Source organism: Pezoporus occidentalis, unplaced genomic scaffold (genome assembly GCF_034315485.1).
Source record: "Pezoporus occidentalis ecotype Australia unplaced genomic scaffold, CSIRO_AGI_Poc_V1 ctg48, whole genome shotgun sequence".
NCBI lineage: Eukaryota > Metazoa > Chordata > Aves > Psittaciformes > Psittacidae > Pezoporus > Pezoporus occidentalis.
The window spans coordinates 3,537,570-3,552,383 of NW_026915813.1; the positions used below are offsets into that span (position 1 = coordinate 3,537,570).

Below are 14,814 nucleotides of genomic sequence, written 5' to 3' on the forward strand. Positions count from 1 at the left end.
GCTGATGCCACGCCTTCTTCCTGACTCTGCTAAAATCATTTAAACCCTGTGTAAGAAGACCTGACCTCTACTGACAAGCAAAAAATAGAAAAGCTGTGCGTTAGGTGGCACTTTCCTCACTTATTGAGGACTTCCATCTACATTTAAGCATTTTTGGTAAGTTAATTCTTCATTGCAAAGAAAATACTACATGATATTAGATATTGGCACGGGTCTATTGCTGTAACAACAAGAGAGAGTAATGCTAAAATGCCCTCCCCAAACATGCTCATTTAAATAAAGAGTACATATGAGAGTGAGGGAAAAGCAAAAAGAGGCATTAGAGGAGTTACTCATAACTACCCATCTAAAAAATATTCTCTCAAATATTCCAGCAATGAGATAATTACAAAGGGAACTGGCTATGTTTTCTCCAGGAACAGAACTATTGGTTTAATTTCAAGTGGAACACCGTGATAGAAAACCATCCTTCCTAGCCCAGAGCCACTGGAAAAGTGCATCTTGTGTATTCCATTTCCTCCAGCTTGAGTTTCAAAAACCAGCAAAGGTCAGTTGTCATTAGTTAGCTTTATGTTTTCTGAAATCTCTATTGTTGTAGAGTTTGGATTTCTCCTTTTCAAAAATACAGATGAAGTTTAATGAATAGGAAAGTATTTATTAGTGTTGTCCATACATAAAAATATGTACGAGTTTGGCATTTCCAAAGAACACAGGAGCAATGCTGAGCGCAAGTGCTTTAGCTGCTTGAGTAAAGGCTTTGATCCTGGGCCTATGTACAAGCTTTATGTGATTTTATCTCTGCAGCTCTGTTTACCTGACAGAAAATGTGTAATATGTTCTTCATACTATAGGAGAAAAGAGAGAACCAAAGTTTGCAAAGTTTTCTGACAGCCTTTGATGATATTGGAAAGCTGAAGCTGTCTAAAATTATGGAAAAAATCTGGAAATCTTGTCTCCCTTCTTTATCACAATGACAAAAACCTAACGATAATGTAGATCATTAGCAAAATGTTGCTTGCACTGCCTGAGAAAGCTGAAGGCCACAAAGCTGTGGAAGTCTTTTCAAAACTACTTTATAAGCAACACTTTGCCTGCATCCTGTGGGAGATCAATCTTTGACAAAAGCTTCTTAGCACTTACAGAGAAACCAAGTTAGAGAGAGAGAATGTTTTGAAGTTTATTTTTCTTAACAATTTTTACATCAAAAATACGGTACATAACCAAGAAGTGCATAGCACTGAATTCGTCACTTTGGCTAGCACAGCTCAAAGAGGGGCAAGGAGGTTACTTGTATGCTTGTGGGTAGCATGTGTAACATCTGTTGGTAATGCTTGTGTAGCAATCTATGTGCAAATAATACCCATAACTCTTCAACTATGTGTATATACAAAAAAAGAAAAATATATTCATTTTTTTCTTATATACACTATATAACATGAGAATAAAATCTGCAGTTTGCAGTAACTTATATGATACCGGGCTTCCATGGCTCAGAGCTTTATAAACACTTCCTCAGCACTTTTTGTCTTGGACCATTGTGATAAAAAAGTTACAGAGAGAAAGAAAGCCTTCTGGACAGTATTCCTCAGCCACCTTTTTCTGATCAATATAATCTATGTCTTCTACACAGTCTTCAGGGCTGTGTTCTGGCTTTTTTTCAGTCACAGAGACAGCTGGTGGAGTCTGAACAACTTCTTTTGCATGATGCATTGTGTTCCCATTTGCAGGACCTGCTGATGTTAGTAGGCTTGAGCGGGTCAGCTTGAGATGAGCACTTCGTGGGCCTTTTCTGCATACTTTAGATTTTAGGACAGTTTTGGGGTCTTGGCAGATCTGCTTCTGCTTCCTTAGGGATCGGGAGACTTGCTTCCAATAGGATTTCTGGCTTGCTGCATACTGTGCACAGCTGGAAGGGTCTCCAGAGAACTCGCACCAGAACTCACCATCACCATGCTTGCATTCCACACGCACAGTAGAAGCATTCATGTCTGTCACTGCCCAGGTGCATTCAGCATTTTCTTTGGTTTTAAACTTGCCTTTAGGAGATGATTTCCCTCCTCTTGATTTTCGCCCTTTTTCATTCTCTTGGTTAGATTCAGTTCGTTTTTTTCCACCGTCTTCTATGCCTTGTCTTCTCTTTTTTCCTTCCTTCTCTCTTTCACAGTTGGTCAGTAGCATCTGGGAGACCAGAATCAGCGCACAAAGAAGTCCAAAGCTTTTGATCCTCATGGTCTCTGTGTTGCTTGTTACCGGCCTTCAAAACAAAAAAAGAAACTCCCTTAATGCTGGACTCCATTTGGCAGTTGCAGTATTTCAGACATGGTATTACACTGCTCTTTACACCCATTAAAAAGATGTTACCAGCAAAATCCTCTGTCCTTTGTTTAAATAATACCTGGTTTCTACAAGCATTACGTATTATCTTTGAGAACTGTAGATGGCTGTGGAGTAAGTCCTTCTGTCCCAGTTACTTAATTATCTATGCAGTGTGGAACAAAAGGTAGTCACTCCCAGGACATGTTACAGCACAGTGACTAAGGTACCTTGATTAAAATCTCTTCTGCAGTCAGAGAAGGAATTTGAACCTGGGCTTTGTCAGTCATCTCAGATAGATATCTTAAGTCACAGCATACAAAGCAGTTGTGGTTTCCATGATCTCCCATTTTATAAGTGGCACATAAGTGATTTTGACTTCAACCTCTGGCTATTTTTCAAAAATATGTCACACAGAAAGGAAATCATTTGGTTCAAGTTAGGCAAAATTATATCTTAGGCATCTTGAAAATGGCTTCAATTCCCTGGTTATGCCAGCATTTCAGTTTAGTGGTAGAAAAAAACAAGGTGGTAGTCTTTCCAGACACCAAAAAGTACCTGTTGATGTATTCTTTGCTGCCTTGACTGTTAAACAGAGTTACCTTTTGCTTTTGAAGCACCTGCAGTTCCTAAATCTCCCAAATTCAAGGGATATATATGCAACGCCAGTTTTGAAATGCAGCTGGTTAGCAAATAATTATCAAGCTGATCCCTGTGTCTGCACGGAGCACATTTGTTTCTGTAGGTGTTTATGAAGCAGCTTTCAGGATCAGAGCATAGCATAAGGGGGGGGGGGGGGGATGGGAGTGGAGTAGGGGGTGGGTTAAATTTGGCATTTAGTTGGTTAAATCTGTAAATGTATGTTTCAGATGTTTCCATTATAGCCATTTCTGTGGCCAAGTTTCTCTGTTAGAAAGCAGAAAATCATGTGGAGGCATGCTAATAAGGAACCTGTTTCAGCACTCAACTATCTGCAAATACCTTTAGTTAGAAATTTAGAATCTAGGGTACATAGATAGCAGCAGATGTGAGCAGGTCCTACTCTTGCATTGCTTTTACTTGACTTGCTTCATGCCTTACACTGCACAGAGATTTTCACTCCATAAAGATCCTCTTTAGGGAACATCATGTAGTATTTACAGTTCTGTTGCAATTACAGCAATTAATATCATTAAAATAAATAATGATATAACAGTAGCCTTCTGTTGCAAGCGGAACAGTGCAGAAGTAAGATAACTAAAAGACATACCTTGCACAGGGCTTGGAGATATCCAAACGCAACTCCTGATACAACTGGTCTTCAGAAGACTCAAGAGCTAGTTGTGAAAGCAGCGTGGTATTTATAAAGGCAGAGGCACACCTTCAGGTCTCCAACAAGTCTATTACAACACAGTAGGATACTCCAGTGCAGCGTTCGTTTGCCTCTGACACACCTTCTTGGGAAAGTGCCAGTTCTTAGCATAAAAAAGGCAGAAAACCAGAAGAGCCCTGGTGGAGTACAAGGTATGCTTGCGTAATTTGGATGTTGCTTTGGCCAAGTCCTTCCCTCTTCATGAGCAATGATAAGAACTTTATCACATCCTGGGCTTCTCTACAAGAGCTTTTCCCAGCCACTGAGGGATGTATCTTGCAACGCCCTCAAGTTGCGCCACAATGTGTTTAGCAGAGTTTGGGTAGTAGAGTTCAGTGATTCTTTGTGAAATTAAAACAATTCCACAATGAGTTTCAAAACTACCTTTTGAACATTTTGTTACCTCCTGTCATAGCAACGTATTGGAGAACATTTAAAAATCAATATAAGTATGAAGTATTCTGCATTAAGGACAGCATTCATTATGGTGAGATGGTTATGAGTGCAAAGCTCAGAAACAAATTCAAGCTACCTGAAAATTAGTGACTCTCTGGGGTCTAAGAGCTGGGATCAACTGCACAGCTCTGATTGATCTATGCTCCTCCCTCTCTCTGCCAGCTTTTGCATATGGAAACAAGCATGAGATTTCATTATGGGACTATATCTAATGCATATTAACCTGAAAAAGGTGGTGACAGTGAAAGAACAAGCATTAGAGAAGTTGGGAATAGGTATCCCTTAAAGAACTGATGGAGCAGCTAGCGCCTTTGTAGCTCAATTGCTTAAGGTGGTTTTACTGGTGAAAAGTAAGTGGGACATTTGCTACATATGCTTGGGAAATACAAGATTAAAAGGTGGAATGCCAGAATCAATAAAAGTAGAAATTGGTGTAAGATACAGGCAGGTCTTCCTCTTTGACTCTTTCCCATCAGACAGAAATAGAATGTGAGACAAAGGACAAAGCTATAGGCAAGGCATTGTCTAAACTGTTAACTTTCTGTAAAAAAAAACCAGAAACCAAAAAAGGAAGAAAAAGTGTAATTATGCAGTGAGTGCAGGACAGGGATGTGGGGTCTGATCTGTATGCTGGGATTATCTCCTTATCTATGTGTGTTCAGCTACCTTTGATGCTTTCCAGTTGAGTTCAGCCATCAGATCTGTCTTGTGCCCCTTTAATTGGCATGACTTAGTATGAAAATATTCACAACAGTCCCCTAAGTGGGAAAGATTTGTGATTAGCACTGGCAAAGACTAATGAATAAGGGTAAAATGATTCAAGGGTCAGAAAATATTTAACTGTGTGTCAGGCTGGATGGGAATCAGAGAATGAGGACGAGGTAAGAGATAAGCAAGGGAGGGACTATCTTGCTCAGGAATCCTGAACTAACATGACATAGTATGCAGAATATCATCTGAAATATCAGCATTTAGCAGGGATCCTCAAAACTGTGCAGCTGCCTTAACCTGGCTATGTGCCCTAGTTAATCAGGGCTATTACTCTGGGGACAAAGTGATGGCTACACTACCTCAGTTTCTGGATCTAATTCAGGTAGGGCTTTATTATGCCCTATTGCCTTGTGTAAGCATATAAAAATAGGCTTTTTTTTGTGACAGATTAGGAGGGTAGTTCAGACATATCACAAAAGAGCCTCAGACAACCAACACCAAACCACCAGCACACACCTACCTCTCTACTGTGGCTGAACAATATCTACAAGTAAGGGAGGACGGTTGCAATGTAGGGAAACAGGGTTACAGTGAGGAATTATGCATTCCTGTCCCAGCTCTGCCACAGACCTTTTCAGACATTCACTAGGAGATGCCAGATGTTCTTTACCTAGAAAGGCAATGTTCTTGTAGATAATGTTGCAATGATTTTTTTGTTGTTGTTTACAAAATACCATTTACTGGTGAAACTAATCACAATGTATGGAAAATATTTAAGCCCTCCATCATTCATCACTTCTAAAATCACCTGTTTTGACAGTTTTGAGAAGCAAAATCGGTTTTAATGTCAGTCTTGGTTCAGGTGCTGATGCTCAGTTCAGCATTATTGGTGAGACATATCAGCCTAGCTTTCCTACTTCATAAAAATGAGGGAGGACAGGGAGAGAAAAGGCTGCACAAGAGAAGACTTGCCTTTCAGCTGCTTTGATATTCCTTCTATGAGGCCATGGCAGACTGGACAAACATCAACTCTTCCTGTCTTTAGCATGCAGAAAACTCTATAGAGAATTCTGCAGTCAATTATTGATATGGGTGATTACATCTTTGAGATGATCCATCTTAGCTCAGCTAGAATTCTTGCCTACTCAGATTAGTTCAAAATCACAGTAAACCAGGATTTACTTATTTGGGTAAGTAAAGTATAGTCTCAGAAGAAGGAGGCTGACCTGGATACCCTGCAGGTTTTTTGCTATGTACCCAGAATATCTTTTTGGGGTTTTGTCAGTTAGACATGAACTGCTGTTTTAAGGATGTGCTTCACCTACCTGGGCATAGAGTATATATTCATACTGTACCCCAATAATTAATGCTGGGAGTTGCCTCATCAGATGATCAGAAGGTTTGTTTTCTTCATCATGAAAAGGAAGTACACACAGTTAAAGTAGGACCTGCATTTCATAGGTGCTTAATTAGCACTTAAGCATCACCAAATAATTGCTCCAAAACCAAAATGAACACTTCTCCTTCATACAGTAGTTATGTATGAGTGAAACTAACAGTTTAATCATCTTATTCATCATTTGTAACCCTAGTTTGACTGATTACTTTCTTCATCTACAAATTCAGTAGGTTTTACTTGCAGTGTTATTCTTAACTTAGTTGTTGGCATTATGTTGGCAATGTTTTAGTTAAAATAACCTGAAATTCATTGCTGCCCATGTGTTCTTTATCTTTACCAGAGATCATTGCTGCCCATGTGTTCTTTATCTTTACCAGATGAAGAAAAATCATGTAAAACAGAGGGATGTTACACTGAAGTGTGTGTTTCATATTGATTTTTCCAATAACAGGAAGTACTTAACCTCAAAATCAGAGTTTTATGTATTTTCATTTAATTTTGGCTCTAACAGAAGTTATTGTTTGTCTGCCTCAGTAACAGCTACAGACTGTACAAGCATAATCATTTCTTTGTCCTGTGGTTTTATTTGAGCAGGCTGCCTGCTTGATTTATTAGCATAGATATTCCCTATATTCAGGACATATCAAGTTGTTTTGGCAGCCAGGGGAAGCAACTAATTGCCGTCTTAGCCTGCTAAAACTTCTATAGCTTAGAGCAATGCAAGAGTCTGTCTGTCTGACCAGAAAAGCTTCAGAAACACAACCAGACAAAGGATTCCTCTCTTACAGAGAGATAAAATGAGTAAGATAATAAAAAGATGTTATTGTACATTACTGCCTGCCATTACACTAGAATCTACTCAGGGTACCAGCGAGTCATGCATATCTATAAGAAGGAAGAACTTGACACATGACATGAAATCATCAGACACATTGCTAAAACACAAGGGACTCTCTTATGGGCAGTGCTGTTTACCAAAAAATTCTTTCAGCTGTCATGGATATCTGATCTCTCTTGAAAGCATTGCAGCAAAAATTCCCCATATGCTTATTCAGAGGAGTACCTGAAAAAAGTCCTTGCATTAAGGCAATTCTGGTAGATTTGCTACAGGCAAACAGAGGTAAAAAATGAGATTGAACCCTCTTCAAATTCTACTCCACCTTCTCACAAAGGTAAGATATCTTTTCCTAGTGGGAACTTTAAAAGACTGAGGCACTTGCTCTAGGGATTTTTCTGGTGTATACGCAGTGGTCTCCACTGAATTACTTCCTCTATAAGTACAAAGATACTAACTGATCCTGGGAACCAAGATCAGCTGAGGCTACAGTGCGGTTTGGAACATCTATAATATTGCCTAGATCAGTGGTGCAATTCTACTGCACCTTGGTGTGGTTGCAAACTGATACAGGACGAACATGAATGGAGTTGAAGACAGAGAACGGAGCTGAAGACAGAGTATGCACGGGTAAAGATGTGGTATATTAGAAAGTCAATCTTTCCTAGCTGCTGACCACATTTTTGAGGTTGTTTCTGGGCTTCCGTAAACCACACCTGATCTGAACCGATATGATCAACAGTATTTTTCCCAAGGAAGATGCAGCAATTGTCTTTCCAGATTTACTTTAAGAAATCAAGTCAATTTAGACTCCTTTTCAAGTTTTTCTCCAATGTAGACATGGTCAGAATAGATGGACTTCCAAAAGTCTGGTTTTAATATGTATTTTCCATACATTGTGATTAGTTTCACCAGTAAATGGTATTTTGTAAACAACAACAAAAAAATCATTGCAACATTATCTATAAGAACATTGCCTTTCTAGGTAAAGAACATCTGGCATCTCCTAGTGAATGTCTGAAAAAGTCTGTGGCAGAGCTGGGACAGGAATGCATAATTCCTCACTGTAACCCTGTTTCTGACATAGGTCTCTGAAGGCACAGAGAAAGGACAAAGAAAATGGACAAATCTTATCTACCATTTTCATTTTACTGAGATCAGCGTGTTTGGATATATAGTGAATAGAAGACATTAACAAAGAAGAAAGGTTTCTTGGCCTTTCCAGGTTCTAGTGCAACCTGTTATGGTTACCAAAAAACAAACTGAAAGGAACGCATCCTTCAGCATTTATGATAGACTTGGGGTTTGACTAGTTAAGCAAGAGAAGATCTGCTGTCTCTGATTACATTGTTCTTTCAAAGCTTGGTGTTTTTCTTGGATCATTTCTAACTCTACAGCTCCTCCATGTGGAGATTGGTAACAAATAAGAAATCAGTGATCCTAAACACCAGGTATTAATACTCTCCTTACTTTTTAATGGGTTTGCAGAGGACTAGCAGTATTCTAATTATTTAGTACATTCTTTAGAGGCATTCAACCCTGTTTAGCCAGAAACCCCATTTTCTGTAACGAGATGAAAAGCAATGCAGTAGTTCTGTAGATCATGATGCTACTGCTAATGCTATGGTGTTACAATTCCAGTTCTGGTTTAAGTTACCATTTTTCCTCTGTTACCACATAAATTACACAAGCTAGCTTTTTACTCATGTTTAATTCCATTTGTTCCTGTGTGCCTGTATAAGAATCTCACACCTATGTCCTACTTCATGCTATTGGGGAATTTGGGGATTTTCTCCAGTACTTTGGAAAGAGGACCTAAACCCTGGTTAACTAACCTGCTGGTTGCAAACAGAGCTGAAGGCTGCATTGAGTAAAGAACAGCCTTCCCATACCCCTTCCCACACTGTCTGTCCACAGCCTCTGGAAACTGAGTCCTAGATTATCCAATATCTCGTATTATCTGTGTACTGATGATCACACAGTCCATAGGACTTCATTAAACACTAATAAGAACTAGGCTTGGGGCAAACTGTTGTTGTTCGGTAGTGTTGCATTAAGAGCATAGTCAGTCGCCAGTCACTATCAATAAGAACTGCCATGATTCTGGATTCATGGATAGTGCATCTTATTGAAGCAACAGAAGCACAGATTCGAATTGCTGTTGACACATTCACTAACTGCGTTAGTGCTAAAATCCAAAGCTTGCCAACGACTGAGCTCATCTAGATGAAGAAAGCAATTGGTTATTCATTAAAGTTAGTTCCCACCTAGTCAGAGGCACAAATTTTGCCAGAGGCATCCCTGCTTTGCCGAGGAGAGAGGAGCGAGCCCATCCACTTGTCTGCAGAGTGGGGCCGTATTCTCATCCACTCCCATGGAGGAGTTCAAATGCCTAATTTATACTTCTGAGAGAAGTGGAGATAAGGCTGCAGTCAAATTACCTATTGGTGCCACCACAAATGGGGAGGTAAGGGGAAGGGGGGCAGCCACTGCCTCACTTGGTGTATATATAATCTGTAAATGAGAGCTAAGAAGAGTTTCAATTACCTTTGGTCAGGCTGCTCCTGGGCTGTGGGACTTGCGAATAGAACCATGAAACATTCACATCACTCCCTCTTCCACCCCACTGAGCAGCCCATCATCCCCATGAGAGGTTTGAAACTAACACACCTCGTTAATCCCTTCACCACCTATCTCAGGACCTCAGGTCTCATTCCTACAAGCAGCACTCACCTTAATCAAGGACATTTGTGTGTCTCAAGCTCTGCCAGTGAGGAGGGGCACAAGGAGCCAAGAGAGAGCAGAAACAGGACGCCTGACCCAAACTAGCTGAAGGCATATCCACAGCATATTATGCCCAGTATATAAACCAGGGGGAGTTACCCAGAAGGGACAGGCTGGTCATTGTGTCAGCAGGTAGTGAGCAATTGTATTATGCATCACTGCTGTTCATTGTTGCGTTTTTTTCTTACCGCCTTTTAGTTTTATATATATCTGTTATTTCCCTTTTTAGGAGTAGTAGAATTATACTAAAATCTAATTATTAAACTGTTCTTATCTCAACCTGTGGGTTTTACATTCTTCTGATTCTCCTCCCCATCCTACTCAGGGGGGCAAAACGGGGTGAGCAGCTGTCCAAGGAGCTGGCAAGAGGAGCCTGGAGCAGCTTCGTGTGAAGTACACTGTGGGCTTGGGCTTGAGGTTCAAGCTTTAATCCAAAAGAACCATTTTCTGGACCAGAGCTTCACTTCTGCCTGGCTTGTGAGGGACAGCAGCACAGCACCCACAGGCTCCATCGTTGTCTTGGCTGCATCCTTGCATATCTCATGATGGAGATGGTCTGAACTGCCAGGCATGCGACCCGGAGGTCGTTGTCTCTTAGCAAAAGCCGTAGGGCTGCCACAGAAGGGAAGAGAACAGAGCTGCAGAGAGCCCAGGCGAGGGGGGACAGGTGTTCTGCGGGTATGGCAGGCTCCGAGACGGATTCCTCAGTTCTGCTCCTGTCCTGCTGGAGAGAGCACAAGGGCACGGGGATGGTACAGACCCACCCTGGTTGCCCGGACTGGTCTCTTCTCCCAGCACCCCACAGCCCCATTGCTCCACAGGCCATTTCCATCTCCCAGCCAGGGGCTCTGTGGGGCTGAGGTTCAGAGACAGCCACAGGAAAAGTGGGGTCTGAAGGTCCTGCAGGGGCTCTCTGAGAGCCCCCCATGGATGCTCAAGGTCAAAGGGTGGGGCATGTGAGGGGTAGACTTTGTTCCCATGTGTGTACTCATCCAGTAGAGTTACAAAAATGTGTCAAATTATTGGTTTTGTCAAATACACACCTAGCACTGTTTAACAGAGCAGCTTCTGTCAAAAAACCTGTGTGTTTTGAGTGGGTCCCCTCCACTCTTTCCTTACCTTTTTAAGGTGGATCATGACAGTCTATGTCAGAGAGATGCAAGAAAGTTACCTTTATATTTCTTTCGTAAACATCCTGAAATCATAAAATCATAGAATCGTTAGGGTTGGAAAGGACCTTAAGATCACCGAGTTCCAACCCTCCTGCCATGGGCAGGGACACCTCACACTAAACCATGTCACCCAAGTCTCTGTCCAACCCGGTCTTGAACACCGCCAGGGATGGAGCATTCACAGCTTCCCCGGGCAACCTATTCCAGTGCCTCACCACCCTTACAGCAAAGAACTTCCTCCTTATATCCAGTCTAAACTTCCCTTGTTTAAGTTTTAACCCATTACCCCTTGTCCTATCACTACAGTCTCTAATGAAGAGTCCCTCCCCAGCATCCCTATAGGCCCCCTTCAGATACTGAAAGGCTGCTATGAGGTCTGCTATGAGGAAATGTACAAATAGAAGGCAATACGGAAACAAAATGTCTTGTAATATTAAACAACTACAACTGAGAAGCTAACTTCTAGCTGAGTACAATATTGCTGTTGTATTCAGTTTTCCTTTCCAGCTTTACAGGCTGACAAGTGTGATGCACTTACACAAAGCTGTTGTAGAAAGCACACTAGCAATTACACTGTTATATGTCTTTTTAAATAGCAAGGATTATTTTGGATTACATTAACTTCCAGATTAACACAAGAGAAAACAAAGACATGATGACGATGTGCAAATTAATTACCCAGGGGTTCCCTTCTCAGATGGATTTCTTCCTCTTTCTTACACATTTGCAAAGTGCTTTTCTTTTCACAGATGCTGAAAGCAGTCTTGTACACCACTTTCTAGGGCTTGACAATTTCCTTTGCTCATGCAAATATTGCCGAGTCTGCAAAGGAGTCCTATACTGCTCTTTGCTACTGGAGTTCAGCAAACACGTAGATGTTTAAAAAGGAGCATGATATACCCAATAGATAATTTGTCTGGTGGTAAGGATTTAAGGTACTATTTAATTTTGGATACTGGGCTCCTTCCAAGTAATAAACACTTCTAACACAATCCTCCCCCCAAGAACAGGAAGATTAATAGTGAGGAAGAAAAAACAAGTTTGCCTGTTCCATCAGATCCCTGTGATATATTTATTGGATTTCATTTGAAGTATGTTCCTGCTGAAGGACACTGCTGCTGCTGCTGTGAAGTATTTAGTGTTCAAGAAAAAGTTTTATAGTTCCCTAAGCTGAAGGAAAAATGTTTCTGATTTCTTTCAGTTGTTAACTCACCCTGAGCCAAGAAGATGTCCAGATGCCATGTGATCAGTATGAAGCAAAACCAAAGGTTATTGAATTGATTCCAACCGCACAAAAGACTTCAGGCCCCAAAAGGCAAGGGGAAGCAGATGGCTACAGGTGATGTTCCTTGTTGATGCTACTCCATGGCTCTTACCTCTTCTGGTCTGGTATCCTGTGAAAAACATCTCCTGCCATCCCGATGCAGCCTACCTTCATGGCGGGCAAAATACAGATTTCTATGGACAGATTTTAACAACAGCTCTTGGAACATCTTCCTGATAAACTGAAGTGGAGCAGGACAGGTTATGCGGATAGCAGTGTTCGAGGCAGGTGTTGGGGAAAGATGGAGACCTTGTCTGATGAACCATGTCTCCAGAGCCTGCTCCGGCATCCACCCCTGGGCAAACCCACCATCCCATGGCCTGAGTCCACCAGCATGACTTGAAAGACATTGGCGTCCATCCCACTCTGGCTGCAGCCCCTGGCAGGGTCCTGCCAGCTACACCTCCCTGAGCACTGCTGCTCCCAGCTGGACTGGGACCCAGAATGCCGGCATCCTGCAGAGCAGTCAAAATGTCTGTATCTATCTGCAAACCACCCTCCTCAGCACCGCCCAGAGCCCCAGCCCAACCCCAGCATTGCTACATGGCCCCATCACACAGGAGCATGCACTGGGGCCACAGGCATCTCACTCAGGAGACGACCCTCACAGGGGCCATGCGATTTTTTCCCCATGGAAAAAACAGGCACTGCTCAAAAACTTGACCTCCAGCTTCTATGATGCTCATCTGAGGCATCAAAGAACCTTGGTGGACTCAAGCAATACCTTTGGCACACAGACATGGAAACTCTTCTCCATGCTTCCTCCTGTCACCTTCCCTCACAGACCAGGTCTTCCACATTATTGCAAGGGCACTAGATAACCTTCCCCACCCGCACACATGAATTTGTGGATTCTCATGTTAAAATCATAGAATAGTTAGGGTTGGAAAGGACCTTAAGATCATCAAGTTCCAACCCCCCTGCCATGGGCAGGGACACCTCACACTAAACCATGTCACCCAAGGTTCTGTCCACCCTGGCCTTGAACACTGCCAGGGATGGAGCATTCACAACTTCCCTGGGCGACCCATTCCAATGCCTCACCATCGTTACAGTAAAGAACTTCCTCCTTATAGCCAATCTAAACTTCCCCTGTTTTTTAACCCATTACTCCTTGTCCTATCACTACAATCCCTAATGATGAGTCCCTCTTTGATACACTTGTAGGTCCCCTTCAGATACTGGAAGGCTGCTATGAGGTCTTCACACAGCTTCTCTTCTCCAGGCTGAACAGCCCCAACTTTTTTGCCCTGACATCATATAGGAGGTGCTCCAGCCTCCTTATCATCCTCCTGGCCTCCTCTGGACTTGCTCCAACAGCTCCGCGTCCTTAGGTTAAAGTGTTAACTTTCTGGAGTACAGAAGACAGGATCATCTTAGTGCCTTGGTGACAGCACCCATACAGCCTGTGCCTGCCTTGAAGGGGGTTGAGAGGGAAGAATGGTGGGCAGCACTCCTGCCTGTCTGCTGATAAGGATTTAGGCACAGGAAGTGGTGAGGCCCCTCTGGCATAGTTTGAGCCAAATTCTGCTCACCATTTCCTTTGGTGGGAAGTCTCTGTCCCTCTTAAGCTCCTAGGCAAGTTCTTCATTTTATTCCAGCCGCATTTGTGGGGAGGGCCCCCTCACACACCACATTACGCTGGTAAGACAAATACAGGGGCAACCTATTTCACCATTTGCACATTAATTTTTATGGATGGCGGCAGTAGCGACAGAGCCATGCAATTTTCTACATCTGCAGCCAGCAGACCTGAAAGCACACCTCTGTTTCCCCTCATGACTATGAGCATTGTAAGGCTGGAGGCAGCTGCATACCACGGGATGGATGCCTATAGTGAGCTGCTGGTTATGCAAACAGCTTTTGAGGGAGGTGAGGAGGGGAAAGTGGACTTCCACTCTGCATCAGGCATCAGCTTTGTGTTTTTCTTGCTCTATTCATACTGTATTATAGCTACTTTGGAAATTCAGCACCTGGCCTCCTGCCTAATGTTTATGCAGTTAACTTTGTATACAAGATGTGAAAGTGAAATAAACAAATTCTCAGTACATCTAATACGAAGTGTCCATGAGATAACACTGATGTCTTGTCATCATACTAACTGCATCTCTTCCACTTTGCTTTCTTATTCCTGTTTTTGTATATATATATCACATATTGTAATTCTAAAATGATCTGTGAAGTCTCATGAGAACAATTCTCTTGTTTGAGAGCTAAAAGAAACCTCCTGTGCTGCATCTGACTCCTTTCAAGAGAAGAAAGCAGAGGCTGGGAAAAGTAACAGCAAGAGAAACAGAAAAAAGAAAACAGCAGTCATAAAGTTCCTGAAAAAGAAGGAATGGCAATGGGCAACTTTGGGAAATTTTAGCTTTTCCTTTGTCTTCTTATTTTTGTGGAAGATCTCTGTCCCTATAATCCAATCCATCTATCAACTACAACACCTACTGAAATTAAGAATGCAAAACCTAA

The 14,814-nt window shown here is 42.0% G+C and overlaps 1 protein-coding gene across 1 annotated transcript; it reads right to left on the reverse strand.

The window, feature by feature from the left end:
* Window positions 1-1,165: 1,165 nt before the first annotated feature.
* On the reverse strand, window positions 1,166-7,373 carry FGFBP1 (fibroblast growth factor binding protein 1). Its single transcript, XM_062636311.1, has 3 exons — window positions 7,370-7,373; window positions 3,563-3,611; window positions 1,166-2,254 (listed from the first exon to the last, which is right to left on the reverse strand). Exon 3 carries the CDS (start codon window positions 2,227-2,229, stop codon window positions 1,513-1,515), a length of 717 nt encoding a protein of 238 aa, XP_062492295.1. The 5' UTR covers window positions 2,230-2,254; window positions 3,563-3,611; window positions 7,370-7,373; the 3' UTR covers window positions 1,166-1,512.
* Window positions 7,374-14,814: the final 7,441 nt, after the last annotated feature.

Coding starts and splice junctions, on each gene's coding strand:
- FGFBP1 (XM_062636311.1), bottom strand. CDS start 2,229: ATGAGGATCAAAAGCTTTGGACTTCTTTGTGCGCTGATTCTGGTCTCC.